General features: G+C 37.7%; 2 protein-coding genes across 3 annotated transcripts in view; one reads left to right on the plus strand and one right to left on the minus strand.

The window, feature by feature from the left end:
* The window catches only part of LOC136886855 (rho guanine nucleotide exchange factor 39), a 393,358-nt gene that overhangs the window by 365,581 nt on the left and 8,131 nt on the right, over positions 1-19,646 (plus strand). The window lies entirely within an intron of this gene.
* LOC136886892 (uncharacterized protein F13E9.13, mitochondrial) overlaps positions 17,493-19,646 on the minus strand; it is a 175,440-nt gene continuing 173,286 nt past the window's right edge. The window contains exon 6 of one of the 2 annotated variants that reach the window (XM_067159743.2): positions 17,493-18,355. In XM_067159743.2, coding sequence (XP_067015844.2) covers positions 18,286-18,355 — 70 coding nt within the window. In that variant the 3' untranslated portion in view covers positions 17,493-18,285. The remainder of the gene's footprint in view (positions 18,356-19,646) is intronic. The other variant, XM_067159742.2, reaches the window with a different exon arrangement.

A 19,646-nucleotide genomic window follows, 5' to 3' on the forward strand; every position in this document is an offset into this window, starting at 1 on the left:
TCAACAATGATGCATTAATGGGTTTAATTTCTATTCAAATACACACAATCCCTCTTTCCTGTAAAAGAAATACATGTATGAATGAATCAGGCTCATATTTACTTACATGCGGTGACAAATTGGCAATAACCAAGTCTTAATATCCTATGAAACCATCCATTTCCACTGCGCATTACAGCTGGATTAAATCACATTATATGTATAACACTTTTCTTTGGCAATAGTCGAAATGTCGTTTTCCAATCTCTCCACATTTGACTATAAGCATCCCTACATAAGAATGTTGGTTTACGTAATCGAAGATTACCTACATCCAAGGTTTTAAGACAATTATGATAATTTCTTTGCGAAAACACTGCACATGGAAAACAATTCTCGAAGATATAAATGTTGACCTTCTTAAAATCACATTACTAACATTTACGCACTACTTCTTAAAGTTAAACATGTATGGTTACTTTGAATAGATAAAACTGCATGGAACTTAACTTTTATCTGCTGGCGTTACTGGACTGGGCTAGATTCCAAGTTGATCATCTCTGGTTCCCTGGCTCCAGGTGATGGCTGCGTCATATATGGCCAGTGGCTACCAGATTCGGGCTTGTAGAATCAGCTGGCCAGGTGTCCATCAATTGTCAGCCCCATCTCCGACTTAGTTACTCATCTTGATGCCGTCGTTTGCATGTGATAAAAACATATTTAACACCATCATTAGTACCATAATTCAGTCTCGCAACAAATTCTCCTGTGTCTAATTTCTAATTTTTAAAACAGGTTATTCCATCAAAATTCAATGACAGTCTCCAGTTATAAGACTTGTAAATACTCTAGTTAACTTCTCGTTTATCGTAAATATATTTTGATTTGGCGATATCTTATTTTTCACTTAGTAACTTGCGTTAGCTTTCAATTTGAGCTTTGGTCTCCGATAATTTAATTCTTCTTCTCTTTTCTTTAAGTTTTCCTTCTCATTAATCTTGATATTTAGTTGTAGATAGGTGTAATATTTTTATAATATTACTCAGTCTTCCAATTATTCTTCAAGTGTTCTTCCATAAAAGCTTCCTCCTTCTTTACGTGACAAATTTTGCATGAATAATTTCGTTCCGATGCTCAACGTAATTGTGATTGTTCACTTTGCCACTTTAATTTAAAATATTCTGCATTTTTCTTAGTCACGGCCGCGTGGATTCTATAGGTCTGAATGTCTTGCGACCTGACCATGGCTTATTTGATTCGTTAAATCTGTATTCTTTTTGACACATTTACGGCTTCTTTAATTCTATATGTCTGTACTTTTATTATAACATAATCACGGCCTATTTAATTCTGTATGATCGTACTTTCTTCTAATGTATTTCTCTACTATATAATCTTTGTCATTTTATTACGATGCATGCCAAACATTGTTATTGTAACATCTCGTTTTAATATGGTCAGGGCAATGAAATGGTACAATGTATATAAAACAGTAAAACTGATGGTAACATCCATAAGGTACCAAAAAAAAAAAATAACACAGACCCGACATTCATACAAAGCATCCACACATGCACACGCAGAGACCAGATGCGCAAGGCAACATGAAATGCAGAATCAAGACACACCGGGATAAAAAACTGCAGTAGCATGAGAAAAGCAAGTCAAAGTCTCATGAGCACGATCTGAGAGTCCAGATCAAATAATCAGGGTGGCCGCAATACAGGGAAAGTCCCACCTAGTTATTACAATAATCAAACCATAAATACACTGTGAACATATTCATATCGCCCCTGATAACAAACATGAATTGTACGGAACTAGCGTTTTACATACACATCTCATGTATGTTGACTGAAAGCAGAAAGCCATGTATGGAAAAGTATAAATCTTTTTGAAGTACCATTTAAATGATATAAAACACATTTCATAGCTCTGCCTCTCCACCTTTTTAACCAAGGCTTCTGTTCTTTTCTCACAGAGATCATACAAAGCAAAGTTAGGATAGAAAGAAATGCTTTGGAAATTCATAATGGCATGAGGCGCCATCTGTCATAACCGGGAGGAAGTAGATGTCAAGTCAGAGAACAGTTACCATATTCAAATAACAGACATATGATATTGATATCAGGGAATAGAATAACAAGACCATTTGAGGAATAAAATATTAAGACCACTAGGTGTGGCACAGCTATTGCATGGCTTGACACGCAGTGGGGATTTCCCATACAATACCTGTTCCTCCTGTTGTAAAGTACCTGTCATTAATATCTGCTAGTTTTACGGATTCACTCGGCGTACTTATAATGAATTAATAGTAGTGGTCACGATTGCTGCTGTTTTCTAGGCCATAGCCACACATCTCATTATATTACCCTGATTTAGGGAGAAGGACCGATGTATTTTAGAATTGTAGTAAACCTGAAGGGCTGTATAAAACTACATCGCAAGGGGTGGGTGAACCACCTGGTCTACAGGTAATAACAAATTTCCTTTTAATTTTGTATTCATAGAAATTGAATTCCCTTTGTATGGGATTTTTCAAAGATATTTTTTCTACAGACGAATGTAAGTGGTGCTCGTGTATTTCTTTAAATACACAATGACATGGAATTCATTGTTTGAACCTTGTGCAATAATTTAACTCTTTGTGATATAGACAAATAGGTCTGTCAGACTGGACCTGGGTTCGTGTGTTCTTTAAATTGAGCCTGGGTAACTGAAGGTCAACATCTCTTTAGCATGTGTTCAACACGACCTAATAAACTGTAAGTTTATTTCAAGGTTCAGCATCAGCCATTGTATTTCTTTCTCAGTATAACAGATATTTTGTTGTCATGGTTGTACAAACTTAGACCTCTTTAAGTTGCTTGTGTTGTGAAATTGCCTGCCTCTAAAATAGAAATTTTTACAAGGGTCAAGTCGTAAGTCATGGCAACTATTTTTTTTCTCGCGAACAGGAGACAACACGGAAAATCTATGTTATGCATTTGGAAATATAGGGCAGGTACGCATAGTGCCTGAAGACAAATTCTGACTTCAGGAGATTCTCATAGGAAAGTGACAGAACACAGGTCATTGATAAACATTGTTTTATTATGGTATAGACAGCAAATACACAAGACTTTTTACAAAGGACAGGTCTCCACTGGTTACAGACCTTCGAAATAATAATAATAATAATAATAATAATAATAATAATAATGTTATTTGCTTTACGTCCCACGAACTACTTTTTAAGGTCTTTGGAGACGCCGAGGTGCCAGAATTTAGTCCCGCAGGAGTTCTTTTACATGCCAGTAAATCTACCGACATGGGGCTGTCGTATTTGAGCACCTTCAAATACTACCGGACTGAGCCAGGATCGAACCTGCCAAGTTGAGGTTAGAAGGCCAGCGCCTTAACCATCTGAGCCACTCAGCCCGGCACCTTCGAAATAATCACCCAAGGTTTCCACTGTGCGTTGCCAGTGGTGCAGGCGCTGAATACCATTCGCTGCATGTGTATCGCTAACGTGTGACCCCTCTCTTCAAAATGCTGTTACGATGTCCTCTTTGTTAGCAAACCATTGTCCACGTGATGGCTTCTTGACTTTGCGGATTAAATCCATAATCACATGGGCTCAGATCAGGCGAATAAGGCGGGTGTGGAAGAACCTCCCTTCCCCACCATTCCATTTTGTTACGCCCTCACTCACACATTGAACTTGGGGGCATGCTTAGACCCACACTGTTGTTTGCATACACCATCTAGTGGCATCATATGCAAGTACATACTGTACGTTTTCAAATGCATATTTTAGATTTTCCGTGTTGTCTCCTGTTTGCGAGGAAAAAAATAGTTGCCATGACTTATGACTCGACCTACGTATAAAGACAGTAAATGGTGTGCAATCACTTGGAATATCAAATTAATGGCGAATAAATTCAATTACGATGGATTCTGAGTACTGTTGTGGATTCCCAGATACTTTTCTCTGTAATGGATTCCTTACCTCATAAGCTACATGAGACTATGTAGTACCACAAAAATTAATCAAAACAAGATACAGAAAAGTGATCCAGTAATCAAAGTCATAAAAACTACAGAAAATTTTCCAACTACAAAAGTTACATAATTTCTTAATCGTGAAACCACAATTTGATAAGGGAACACATGTATCATGATCACTCTTGTTGATCTATCCGGTATTCGGTATTTTCTTCTTATAAATGACCCATCATTTTTTCAATGGGGTCAATATCACTAGAGTTGTTTGGTCAAGGGAACATTTGGATGTTACTTTCATCATAGAATTTATTTACCTATTTGGATGTGTGACATGGTGCAATATCATGTTGAAGGACACTATCACGATGTGAAGAGTTTTTGCAACTCTCTTTTGAAGGTGGTGGTGGTGATGGTGATCATTGTTTTAAGAGAAAGTACAACTAGGCAACCTTCCCCTATTAACACTGTATAATCATACATACATAATCATTATAGACCGTTATGCCTACCAGCATTCAGTCTGCAAGCCTCTGTGAATTTACTAAATGTTACCACAATCCTCTATTTACAACTAGTGCTGTGGCCTCGTTTAGCTCTATACCTCTTATCTTTAAATCGTTAGAAACTGAGTCTAACTATCGTCGTCTTGGTCTCCCTCTACTCCTCTTACCCTCCATAACCGAGTCCATTATTCTCCTAGCTAACCTATCCTCCTCCATTCATCTCGCACAACCCCACCACCGAAGCTGGTTTATGTGTACTTCCATCGAGTTCATTCCTAACTTAGCCTTTATAATTAGAGGGGAAAAAATGGAAGGGGGTCAGGCACTTCAAAAAATGAAGGTATCTGCCAAAGAAAGACAAGGGCCACAAAGGGCATAAAAATAAAAGACTCCCTAGGCTTTGAATGCTTTAATACCGTTGGGGTGGGAAAAGAACAGAAGTTGACCAAGGGAGGTCAGGATAGAATTGTCATGTATTTATCATTCCCAGCTGAGGACAGCTGTTTCTAAAGGGATTGAAGGGCTTTACCCTTTTAATGAAACATTCCCAGAACATAACTTTTTTTATGTATATTTTAGATTCATGTTGAATATTATTTCCGTTGATAGCTCAGATTGCTCTTTACACACAAATGGAATGCGTTGATTACAAAGTTCGAAAGTAAACCACCTCACTATGAAACTTTCAACTAAACGTATTATAAAGGTCTTGTCCAACAATGTTAATAATGCTGCCATACACCAACAATGATATGTGCTTCCAGGCAGGAGCATCATTTAGCAGGAAAATGAATGCTATTCTGAAAACATAACTCATAAAAAAGCTGTAGAAACTTCATGCTACTCTGTGTAATTTTTTTTTGTTATAATACACTGTAATATTCAAAATGTTGGCAACCTATACAGAATATACATAGAACGACAAATGGGTTGTACTTGTGCTCAAGTTCAATGGACTGTGAAGGCATAAATTCAAAACTGTTCTGCAAAAACAGTTTTCATTTACAGTGGAATCCTGTTAATCCGAACCCCAGTAATCCAAAAATCTGGTTAATCCGAACTGAAATATTCCATTTTTTCAAATTTTTCTCCTTATTTAAATGAAAGAACATATTATAGAAGTAAGATTTACTTGCATTTTATTAATCCTACTTTACTAGAATAATGTATCAATCACTGTCATTTATCTTTTCAAAGTCTGGTAGTTCCTTTTGCCACAGTGATTGGAACCTACTCAAAGATGCAATATTAAACCAACATCTTATAAACATCACATCAGTGGGCGTTGCAGTTGAGTGTTGCTCAACATAGCGTACAGCAAGTTCTAAGGCGGCCACTGCATCTGAATGTGAAACTAGTTGTTCATTATTTAATGCCAAGAATTTCATTTTTGGTCTGTATTGAATCGAAATTTACAATCAAATATAAGGGTAGGGTTTTCCACCTGTTCAATACTACAAAATAGTGAAGTTATTAAAAAAATCACATTTTTATTTAATGTCATTTCTGGTACTGGTTTTGGCAAGTTAATTTGCCATCATCAGCCTAGGGGATTGTTGCAGGACATTTTTGATAGCTACATTAAAATACTTACACTAATTGTATGTACATAAACAGGACCTTCTAAACTATGTTTTGTGTTATTTACAGTTGCATGTATACCTTAATGCTTAAGTAATTGAAATACAGAGGCTAAATCAATTATTATCAGGTTCTAGATAAGTCATAAAACTTATGCAATCTTTTAATTATACAGCCTCTTGCATTTTCAAATTGTTTGTAACCATTATAAAAATTTTACTATGACACTGAACTTCAGATATAATTTCCTTTTAAAGTATATTTATTCAGCTGTTAAGGATGTACAATTAGCCTTAATGAGGCGTAAAAACATTTTTAAAAAGTGCTAAGACAGAAAACCAGTTTGTTTGTCTCCACACTATTTACACACTTTTCATACATGATTTTGATCATTTGTACTTCTGGTCTGCCTACCTTCTCTTTTATCAATGCGTTACAGACCAGCTGCCATGTACACTGTTATATGCCTTATCAATATCTGTAAATGTTATCACTAAATCCTTACTGACTCCCATCTTTTCTCCACGTGTCTTAATGCAAAAATTGAGATCAAAAGTTGATCTATCTCTTCTAAATCCATCTTGTTCTTCCTCGATTTCCTTTTCTACTTCATTCTCAAGTCTTCTCTCTAACATCCTCTCAAGAGATCTTTGCTACATGTGAAATGAGGGTGATTCCTGTATAGTTGCTACATTCTTTTTTATCACCCTTCTTGAATACTGGGATTATCAGACCCTTCCTCCAATTTTCTGGTACTTCTTTTTTCTTCATTATCACTCAAAATAATCTATCCACTGTAACCCAACTGGTCCTGCTGCCTTTATCATCTCTGTAGCCACCTTATCCACACCTGATGCTTTCCCACTTTCCGTCTTCTTCATAGCACCTTCTATTTCCAACATTGTTATATCTTCATTGGTTTTCTTCCACCATTTTTTCCTCACGTTCCTCCTTCCTCCAGTTCTTTGAATTTGATATTTAGTAATTTAGCAAAATACTCCTCCCATTGCTGGAAAATATCCTTTCTTTGTGTCAATATCTGTCGTTTATCCGTCCTTACAAATTTCATAACTTCTCTCCTGTTTACTTTGCTTTTAACCAATCCATACAACACTTTCTTACTTCCTTCAACATCGTCTTCAAGGTTTCTTTGAAGTTTTCCCAGTACTTCTGTTTTTCTTCCTATACAGTCTTGTGACATGCTTTCTTTGTTTCTAGGCTTTTTGTTTTTCTTTCATTGCATCCCTTACTTTGTTATTCCACCAAGGTGTCTCCTTTCCTTCTTTTTCCCTGCTACTTTATCACATGTATCTTCACATTTCACCATTCCTTATTTGAACTTGGCACATTCCTCTTCAACTCTGCCAATTTGTTTTTTCTGTTCTTCTTGGAACTTTGCTCGTGCTCCCTTTTCCTTTATTTTTCTTTTTCTTGTCTCTTTTTATTTCACTATTTTATGGTTTTAATTTTGCTACTGTCCGACTCGTTGGCTGAATGATCAGCGTACTGGCCTTCGGTTCAGAGGGTCCCGGGTGCGATTCCCAGCCGGGTCGGGGATTTTAACCTTCATTGGTTAATTCCAATGGTCCAGGGGCTGGGTGTGTGTGTGCTGTCCCCAACATCCCTGCAACTCACACACCACACTTAACACTCTCCTCCCCCACAATAACACGCAGTTACCTACACATGGCAGATGCCGCCCACCCTCATCGGAGGGTCTGCCTACAAGGGCTGCACTCTGCTAGAAATAGCCACACGAAATTATTATTATTATTTAGCTACTTCAATTTTATGGTCTCCTTCAAAATCATCTCTTGACATAGCTATCACATCTTCGAACTGTCTGTATTTCTCTCTCTCTCTCTCTCTCTCTCTCTCTCAACTCAGATTAATCATTGTATTTGTTCTCCTTAGTCCCCATCCATATCAATTTTTTTGGCTGTTCTTCTTTCTATTAATCAATTGCTCTAATAAAAATCTAGTGGTATCTCTCCTGCATTTTTATTTCCATAACTGAATGGACCAATTATTTCTTCTTTACCTTGCCTATTTGTTCCTATGTGGGCATTCATGTCTCCCATGATCACCACATCTTGAATGCATCTCTCCAGTTCCTCCAAGAACTCCTCTAGACTCTCTTTGACATTACCTGTCTGAGATGCATATACTTGGATAAAATTTTGTACTCCACTCTCCAAGCCAAGTCTGATTTTCATGATTCTGTAATTCACCTGCTAGACCTTCTCTATGTACTGTACAAGGTCTTCCCCAATAATATAACCTACTCCATTATTGCAGTTTCCACCTCCACTTCAAAACAAATCCTTCCTCAATTGTCTTCTGGCCCTTTCCTCTCCACTTGATTTTACTCAATCCCAACAATCCAATGTCCTTATTTTCTATGTATTCAGTTAGTTTTTCTGTCTTGCAGTCACAGGTCAAGACATTTATGGTTGCAATTTTAACCCTCTGGTTGGCGCGCTTGTAGAAATTACACGGCTCCTACAAAATATCACTTAAATGTACATTTTTGGGGAAAAATGTGAAAATGTAAGGCCATTTTCATAAAGATACGTTGCTAATTCATACTGGAGTAACAGTTGTCATTGGTAACATTTTGGTTCAAATGTTGCATCGAAACGGTAATTCTTTCTACTATGTCAGATCCCTTATTGGACATCACAAAAGGCTCTGGTTTCTGAATATTGCAATATAGCTCAAAATTAGATATTCAATATCATGCAGGGCATGTATTTTATGCCATATTTGGCTTATTTGTTTGATATATACTACACAAAACCCCAGTGCCCTCAAAATCCTACAAGCATTTCACCTACTGTGACGAACTCGCTATGCGAATAATTCAATTGACAATTGTTCAGGAAGCTTGTATGCTATTCCCCAATAGCTGCTAACTTATCACATTGTCCGGCTCCATAGCTAAATGGTTAGCGTGCCGGCCGTAGGTCACAGGGTCCCTGGGTTTGATTCCTGGCAAGGTCGGGAATTTTAACCATAGTTGGTTAATTCGGCTGGCACGAGGCTAGGTGTACTTGTCGTCTTTATCATCATTTCATCCTCATCACGACGCGAAGTTGCGTATGGGTGTCAATTCAAAAGACCTCCATCTGGTGAGCCAAACTTGTCCTCGGACACTCTCGGTACTAAAAGCCATTTCATTTCACTTATCACATTGTTGTCATTCTTGACAAGTGTTCACATTATCTAATCAAAGTACTTGCATCAAAAAACAAAATGGCTTGAAACAATACAGCTCTTAGGATAGGCATACCAGTGAGATCTACTTTCCATAGTTCTTCACCATTAGTGTATCTTCCTTTTTTCACTCCGATCAGGAATAAAACCCATACAAGAGCCATTATTTCTGTTCTCATTTTATCACTTCAGTCTCTCTCTCTCTCTCACACACACACACACACACACACACACACACACACACACACACACACACACATTCATTGGTGGAGCGAAATTTGTCAGTAAAAATATTAGTTCATGAAATGATATTGTCGATGATATCAAAATCAGAGAATTTTAGAAACACATCAAGTACAGTTCTAGTATCCCTTGCAACTTTTTTCGGACTGGGAGAAGTTTTTATTTTATTTCTCGACCTAGTTTTTGCCTGGTTCAATAACCGGTTTCCTACATCAGATTGTGTCAAAGTCTTTACCAAATGAAATCTGAAGTCATCTCGGTCGTCAGGTTCACCTGTTCCTGAATCCACTGATTGATCTGTATAACTATCCTCTTCTTCCTCCAACACAACTACATGCCCGCGATCATCGTCCTCATCTCCAACCTAGTCCGTGCGGAATTCAGGTTGAAGATGGGGATCAACATCAGAAAACTCTAGAAGGACTTGATGAATATCCTACACAGTTGCCAATCATTCAGTCCTTTCAAAAGAAATAGATAAGTGATCTTTTTAACGTTTGTTTAGATCAGGAAACAATTCTCAAACATAACAAAAGGAATCTCCTATATTTACGGTAATGAAATCTATCTGAAACATATTTGCCGATGTGAAAAATATTAGATCATTCACAGCGAGAAGAGTTGTATGAATAATACTAATTAATTTTCTGTGGCTATTTCTAGCTGAGTTCAGCCCTTGTAAGGCAGACGCTCCGATGAGGGTGGGCGGCATCTGCCATGTGTAGGTAACTACGTGTTATTGTGGTGGAGGATAGTGTTATGTGTGGTGTGTGAGTTGTAGGGATGTTGGGGATAGCACAAACACCCAGCTCCCAGGCCATTGGAATTAACCAATGAAGGTTATAATCCCCGACCCAGCCAGGAATCGAACCCGGGACCCTCTGAACCAAAGGCCAGTATGCTGACAATTCAGGCAACGAGTCGGACACGAGTAATACTTACATCACAATGGACGATCTTCATGAACTATAAAACAAGCACACACGGAGCGAACATGTCGTACACCAAATATGGAAAATACTGTTATGGAAGTGGGTGCGCACTTCACTCAGTGCGGCGTCATGCTACCTGTCATCTTCCACAGCCCATAGACGACTAATAAGAGGCAGGTAAGCAATCATTTGAGTTGAAACCTAGTGGTCATATAATGAAGATAGCATACCTTAGCTCCCAAGGCGGGAAATAACTACGTTCATCAGCAAAGTGAAAACAAATGAATTTGCCACACTGAGTGTGACCGCGTGCCCACCGGAGGGTTTAGAGCTTGAATATGTTATAATATTCACAGTTGGTGAAATTAAATTATTATTCCCTTCTGAGAATAAAAAAAGATAAATGTAAAACCCAAAGGCAGGCATTTATACAAGTGGCAGTACGTATCTCTCCTAGAGAGCTGTCACTGCATGTGCTTCAGTATGAGGTTTGCTGCAGAATCTTATCAGTGAACTAACCACCAGTGCCTTGGAGAGGTGTGACAAAATTGAGCCTAATGTCACACTGGAACAAAATGCTGGTAATTTCACAACTGAAATTGCCTAAATGGCTTGAATACTTTTATGATATTTGCATTCAGTGAAAATGATGTTTTCTTCTGGGAACTTTAATTTTGACATTGTACATGTTATGTCAATCTTATCATAATATATTTTCAAGTTTTTAAATTCCTAATACAATCCTACAGCAGATGGTGAATAGGGTGGTGGTGGTGGCGATTGTTATTTTAATGGAAGGTACAACTGGCCAACCATTCTCTAGGTGATGTCTTGTTTCACTTGTATCAATGTAACTATGGATAGTAAAATTGTAGGATTTGTCTGATAGAATAACAGTAATATTGATTTTTCAGTTGTAAAGAAAGTGATAGTGTATTTCAAGTCCACGATTACAGCCTTGTATCTTACACATAGAATTATTGAAGATTTTAAGATTCTATATGATAAAAACAAAGTATTTTGCCACCATGTATTGCTATCCTTTGCAGAAAGTGTATTGTGTGATCAGCACAAATGAATTAGAAGTCACTGATTTACCATTTACTAGTTTTACTGCAATCCATCTAATTTTAAATATTACTAACAAGGGAACACATACATGTGTGACACTCAGATCCGGTTGAAATTGGATAGGAATATTCGTGGGAGGCAGTAGAACACTAAGGTGGAAAACTGCATGTGCGCAGCGCAAGTTTAAACGCCAAAACTGAACAAATATATAGTCGTAAAATTAACAGTGCTGTGGGAGTATCGGGGTGTGGCGGAGAGGTAGAGAGGAGCGAAGCAGTGAACATGAGCCAGCCGGGCCATGACGAGCCGGGCAGCATATAGTCGGGCTGCTCGCTCAAAACGAACGAATGCTCCCTCCCCCCACTCTCCTTTACTGCACTGTAGTTCGCGCATTCCTCGTATCTTACAGATTAGAAACATCAAGGCCGATCAAGAGGTGCACATTGATTAGTCATCCGATCAGACAGCTTTCTTACAATAACAGGTAAAATCTGACGTTATTTTAGTCACTTTTATGAATGGTAACTGTATATTTACTTTAAGCTTGTGTGGTAATAATTGATTTTTTACACCTAGATACAACAAAACGCCCACTACAGAAGTCATTCAATCCGTTGAATGTAGTAGTGTGCATACAGAATTGTTTTGCAGTGTGTGACAAAAAAGACACCCTATTTTCTAAAGATGAAAGAAATTTGGGATTGGAATTATATCGTAAGTAGATCAATCTATATATATATATATATATATATATTTACTTTTAAGAGAAAACAAGCGTTCACAGAATTGTGTTCTTTTCTCCGTTTTACAAATCTAATTGCCGACAGGGTTCTGGAGACCAATGTGACGGTCGAACGGGATGGCACATTGGATATGTCAGACGAGAACTTTGTTTTCGAGGAAGACAATATTGAAACACTGATATTTGAACCCGTCTCCGAAAATAATGCTCCTAACCCTGCATCCACAACAATGGCTGAACGATGCCTAATCCCAATAACTTATAAGAAGTAGGTCGTCGAATATTGGCAAAACAAAGGTGGGAAACAGGGGACCTTCACATCAGTGAAACACAGGTTTGGTAAATTAAAGTGCCGGGAAGAGCTTTACTGGTGGGAGCAACAATTGGAAAACGGTGGCACAACAGGAGAAAAAAATTAATTTGTTATGAAGAAGACTTATCATAAGTTCAAAGGAAGTAGACAATGAAACACAATTGTTCATGATATAAACATTTAAAAAAATGGGCTTTACAGTACGCTCATCTAGTTAGCTACGATATGTTTCGATTGTCTCATTCCTGGGTAATGTGTTTTAAAAAGAAATTTAAAATTGGATCAAGAAAGATTTGCAAATTTGTGTCTAAAAAATACCAATTTGAACAAGAAGATACTGATTGTAACGCGATACTGTTTGTGGAAGAAGTGTCACAATTAATAGAAAGTCATGGCCCAGAGTGCGTGTTTAATACTGATCAGTCTGGTTTAAATGAAGAGTTCCATTCTGGCAGGACCCATAATGAACGAGGAAAGCAAGTCTTATCAGCGGAAGCACAATCTATGAATTCACTAACTCACAGCTACACAATACAGCCAATAATTTCGGCAGATACTCCTGCCGAAGTTGCTGGTGGTGTTGAAATAAGAAAATACCAAACTTGGTCCTAATATAGAAAAAAAAAACCTATTTACTGCACCAAGTTTGTACACTTTGCCTTCAAAGTCTGGAAAATTGACCCGAAGGACTTGTGCAAAAATGGTTGTGGGATGTTTATTGTGAACTAGTACCAGAGTACAGTGTTTTAGCTCTGGATTCGTGGACCGGACAGAAAGAAGAAAATATTTTAAACGCTGAAGTTGGGAGTAAGAAAATCATTAATGTTCAAACAATTCTGAAAGGAGCCACTGGACTTATACAGCCGTTATATGTTTTGGTCTTCCACATTTGGAAGCAATTTATTCGTCTTTTGTACTATTTAATTTTGTTAAACTCATTAGACATCAACGTACATTTGAGGAACAACCTTTTATAAGTGCAATCTTTGACACGCAACCAGTTCTCCTCTCCACGTTTTCATAGCATGTGGCAGTACAGTAGGTACAAATGTGTCTATGTTAACAAGAAACCTTAACAATTTGTTAATCCAGGTGATTATTGTTTCAAAGAAGAACCTTCCGATAGTCAATGTAATGCTTGTGAAATTGATAGTGCTGTAAGATGTGCATGGTGCACACAGTATCTGTGCCTTGTCCACTTTCTTGTAAACAATCACTATTGAACTAATTATGAGTAAAAATAACTCTGGCGTGAATTCTTTCAAACCTTATTGGCATCGTTTAAATGTCGTGCTTGCAGACAGTCGTTTCATGTGCTGTTTTCATACTTACGTTTTGCACATCTGATCGGGAAGTTATGGAAAATGCGCTAACTCTACGCTGCCTGGCTGCTGGCGCGGACCGACACGGCCCGGCTGCTTCGCTCCTGCCTACCTCTCCGCCACACCCCGATACTCCCACGGCACTTTTAATTTTACGACTATTTATTTGTTCAATTTTGGTGTTCAAACTTGCGCTGGGCACATGCAGTTTTCACCTTAGCATTCTACTGCCTCCCGCGAATATTCCCGCCCAATTTCAACCGGATCAGAGTTTAACACATGTATGAGTTCCCTTGTAACACAATTTTTATTTTTTATAGGAGTGATACAATATACAAATATAAATTTTAAGGTGAATGGATAAGACTATTATTGTTGTTGTAGTCTTTCATAACTGGAATTATAATATGAAGAACACTTCCTGGTGTTGCTAGCTGTGGAGTGTGGAAATTAAGTTTCGGTATGATGACGGACTGTTCAACCAAACCAGGCTCCGTTCTCAGAGATTGACTCATAATACTCGGATAATGCAGCTTCAATATGCTGATGACAATGCAATACCTGCCCATACACCTGAGGGGCTTCAAACTTCTATCAACTGTTTTAAGGAAGCTTATGAACGACTTGGTCTGACCATCATCACCCATAAGACTAAAGTACTTGCGCAGCCGGCACCAGGTGGTACTGTCCGTGAACTAAATGTCACCATAGCAGGAACACCTCTTGAACAAGTAGACCAATTCACCTACCTTGGTAGTATTCTAACTACACACTGTAACTCAGAAAAGGATGTGGAAAATAGAATACGCTCTGCCCATGCAGCTTACGGCCGCCTCTCCCACCGAGTTTTCTTGAATAAGGATCTCAAATTATATACTAAACTAATGGTGTACTGAACTGTAATCATAACAACATTACTATATGGATGTGAAACATGGACACTTTATCATCGTGACATAAAAAACTGGAACGCTTCCATCAGTAGAAACTTAGATCCATCATGAACATCAAATGGGATTACTACGTAAGTAATGTGGCAGTTCTTGACAAGGCGCATATGAACAGCATAGAAGCCTTCATCATCACTCATCGGCTTAGATGGGTTGGTCACATCCAGCGTATGAATGATAGCAGACTGCCTAAACAACTACTCTACAGTGAGATTGGTCATGGCAAAAGACCTCAAGGTGCTCCTTTGAAATGTTATAAAGACCAGCTTAAGAAGACTATGAAATGAAATGGCGTATGGCTTTTAGTGCCGGGAGTGTCCGAGGACATGTTCGGCTCGCCACGTGCAGGTCTTTCGATGAATAGCACCAACATAAATGCTAACAGCTGGGCAACAACTGCACAAAACCCTGTTCTATGGCGCAGAACTACTGCAGAAGGCATCTCACTTTTTGAGCAGGCACGTCGCAGACAAGAAATTGAAATACATGAAAAGCGGAAACTACATCAGATCCAACCACGTTCCCCACCCACCTTTAGATGTGATTTGTGTGGCCGCATGTTTCATGCAAAGATTGGCTTGATCAGTCATCAGCGACATCTCCACAGAGCCAACAGACTTTCAGAGGAACTGCAGGACAAAACGTATTCTCGGAAACGAGTAGCGGCCGACGATAACTTAAACTAGTAAATGTAATCAGTGGCAGTAAACTCAATCGTGCTGATCACACAATACACTTTCCGCAAAGGATAGCATTATTTACAAAGTATGTGTGTAAAATGATGATGAGAGAGAGAGAGAGAGAGAGAGAGAGAGAGAGAGAGAGAGTATTAAAACAATAATGCAAGGTATGATGATTGGGATGCTGAAACTGATAGCAAATGAGGTTAAGTGTGTGTTTTAATAGTAGCAATAAAATGTCAATGTTTTGTTTTAATTGTGATTACTGCTGTACTGTAAACCTACGTGTTAATAGGCAGTAATAAAATGTTAATGTTTTATTTTACCAAGCGTTACTGCTGTACTTTATTTCCATTTTTAAGTTACCTTATATACTGTTAATGCTCGAACCGGTAGCTGATGATAGATTGGCAGGTGTACGCCCATCTCAACCACCGCTGACGATAGATTGTCATGTCTACTTTACCAGTAAATACAGGTAGAAGAAGTTGTGAATATTTCTGTTAGATGGCAGCATTCAACAGGCACATTTTCTCCTTGGAATGTGGAATGTTTCGGTGTTAAATACATCCATTTACATGTGATATATTTGAATCAAATGAAGGTCGCAATTCGTACAGCTTTGAAACACATGTTGATTTTGTTGCGACTTACTTTCACTGTTTACTGTGTATTATGCACACATGATGGCTACAGTTCCAGATTTAAATGATGAAGATATTGTAATAGAATTAAATACATCTGTAAATTCAAGGCTGACTGCAGCAGAATGGATAAGTGTTTTGCCACCTGAAGTAGGTTATGAATACTAACCGGTTAGAACTCTTATCAACTTCTGAACTTTTTATTGAATAATTCCTTAAGTATTAACACTATTCACTTAAAATTTGCATGCTTATAATCAAAATTAATTTCTCTACAAAATGTATATTTTAAAAAGTTTCAGAAAAACTGATTAGTCATTTACATTTGATGTGTAAGTAAAACTTTTTTTGAGGAAGCATTTAAAGGGGCAGAAATTTTTTAAAAATTTTCATTGAGGGTAAATGCAAACCACTTTTCAAATAGTCCAGGTCATGCTGAATGTTTTGGTGTATTACACAGTATGTGCATATTCTGTGAATAATACATCTGTCAGAGTGACATATATCAGGTACTGCAAATGTGTGGTGCATACCCAATGGTAGAGCTATTTCAACTACCGGTTCAAGGGTTAATGGTATACTGTATGCCATCTGTACTTTGTTACATAAGTTAATTGGCTGATATCTTATGTTCTGCATTAATTTAAGCGCAGAAGCTTGGACCTTGTAAGCTTCTACATTATTTAACTGAACGTTTATTTTTACATTTACCTGATGCGGTGAACAGCTCCATTTTTATTACATACAGTAGCATCTAATTTTTATTGTTTACATTACATTTACTTTTGTTATACAAATATGGTACACAGCTGACTTATCGATCAATCGTAAACTCGCTTGTAGGGAGATCATCAATGCGTTGTTTGCAGTCGTTACTGGTTTGTTGTATCATTATTGATGCTATCGATTATATTTGACATTTGAGATGGTGTGTGTTTTCATATGCCTAATTTGTCATAACAAATTGTTTCTCGCTCAAAAAATGCATCATAATCTTTTGTTATAAAAATTGGTATTGTGGGGGGGGGGGGGATGTATATTATATGGATAGATACAGTATTGGTAAATAGGCTACACTATGTTCTTACAATCCTAAGGACTTCTCTGAAGGAAGGAGAAGTTTATTATTCATCAGGTTCACAAAATAAAGTAAGAAACAGCTGTCGTAGATTAGAAAAAGTAGAATTCAGTATATAGTAAAATAATTTTTTGTTATTACATGAAATTAGAACACATTTCAGTAAACGTGTACAAATCTTTTTCACTCCAGCATAATTTAATGAATCATGGGCAGAACCAGAATAATATTAAATGTCATAAGGATACCAAGAATGGAAAACATTACATTTCTTAAAATTTTACAAACTCTTTATTTGTAAGGAAAAGAAAAGTTAAAAAGTTTGCAATATCACTTACTAGAAGAAAATTAAAATCTAGTATAATAAAGATGCAGCCAGTCCCTGTTATGAATGGTGTGAAAATGTCACTCATGGAGTCGGTTGGTGCACGCATTTCAGTGGGCTTGGCAGACTGATGTGCAATAGCAACTTCTGGCTCAGTGAGGAAAGCAGCGGGAAACTACCTCACTCCTAATTTCCGTAGTACGCCTCTTCAGTGACACCTAGGCTATCTATGAGAGCTAATGGTGAACCGTTGAGGATCCAACCAGCCTTCAGGCTGAATACCCAACAGTATAATAAAGAAAATCATACATCCGGAAAAATGTTTGTTGATTGATAGGCAAGGTATCGTATAATTGTGTTCTTTGTGTTTTATACTGTCATATTGTGTTAATATTCATTCTGTGGTATACCAAGGAAAGGGTAATTGGGAAGAAAAATAAAAGCTTTTATCCTTAAGATTGCTGTGAGAACAATTTTAAGAAGTTGTTCCTTCAAATCTAATTTTATATTCATTTCATACCAAAATATTATTTACAGAACACTCGACCCAACTGTAACTTAAACTGATATTGATAATTTTGGATTTATTAAGTACCTAATCCACTGAATTATTTCAGTTCCCGTGTATTACATATTTTGAATATATTTCAGAATGTTGTTTCTGAAGATAATTTTATAGCTTTCAAAGACATTTTAGTTCTAAATGTTTCTTGTCTTCATTCACCTCCCTTGTGTACCTCCTCCATGAACATCTTTACTGTATGTATGTCCACTTCATTCTTCCAGCTGAAAAAGGTCATTGGGCAGGATTATTCATCCAGAAGAATCTTAACTATAATGAAATGAGATATTTTTAAAAGCTATATATTGTCACTATTCATTAAACTGAGCAGACTGCACTATCCAAAATGGAAAGTGCAACACTAAGAAGGGACTGGTCATCGATGTTGATTAGGAGATATGGAACATTGCTATATCAGTGCATAAATTATACCAGTTTCAGACCAGTTGGATAGGTAATACAAGTAACAGTAAGGAACAAAGAAACAGCAGGGCTTGCATTGATGATACGGCACACTCTGTGTGATTGGTCACAAACAAACCAGCTCCAATGTGTAAAGCACAGCGTTTTTTAGTTGACTCACATTCTGTAAATTGAATTGATCCCCTGTCAAACATGCCTTGACAACAGAGAACAGCATGATATCAGCAACTATCAAATAGTCGCACATACTGGTATACCCATCCCAATAGACAACAGAACAATAGGATCACCCTATCATTCAGATGGCTCGAATGGACCCCCAAGCAAAATCAGGGAAAGATCACACTGAGGCAATGAATGGCATCTTTATAGATGACCGACTGCAATGGTCATCACAATCACGATATACTAGGAAGAGTGACCTTGCTTATCATATTCTCAAGAGCCACACACGAAGCTAACATCAGGCATGGTGGTCTGAGGAGCTATTGACTTTAATGTGAAATCACAGTTGCTGATTGTTGAAGGCAATACGACTGCTCAACAATATGGTAACGTTGTTCAACCTAGTTGTTGTCCCTGTGATGACTAGCATTGCAAATCAAATGTTTCAGCAGGACAGTGCCCATGCTCATAGAGCACACATCTCCAAGGAAGCTCAACATGACTTCACAACTTAACAATGAACCACCCAGTCCCCAAGTCTCAGGGCTGCTGAACATGTGAGGGACATGATGAGTAAACATCTGAACAACTCTTCCCAACCATCTGAAGCCACAGAACAACTCTCTCTCACAATTTATGGGCTGCAATTTTGCAGGAAGTGATCCAAGACCTCACAGACTCCAGGTCTCGAAAGAATTCAGAAGGGTACTACGGCTCAAGGTGGTCACATTCAATACTAAATTTTGTTCAAATGTGGGGACGGAGGAAGTGGGAAATACTATCATGAGCCCAACCCCTGTACTGTGGGATCAAATGCAGCCATGCAGTTTCACCTCTTCAAAATGGAAATTATAACACCATGGATAGTATATAATAACCTTTTAGATCCCGACCCAGAATAGGTCATTATTAGCATAGAATGCCAGG

The sequence above is a fragment of the Anabrus simplex genome, chromosome 1 (genome assembly GCF_040414725.1).
Source record: "Anabrus simplex isolate iqAnaSimp1 chromosome 1, ASM4041472v1, whole genome shotgun sequence".
Classification (NCBI taxonomy): domain Eukaryota; kingdom Metazoa; phylum Arthropoda; class Insecta; order Orthoptera; family Tettigoniidae; genus Anabrus; species Anabrus simplex.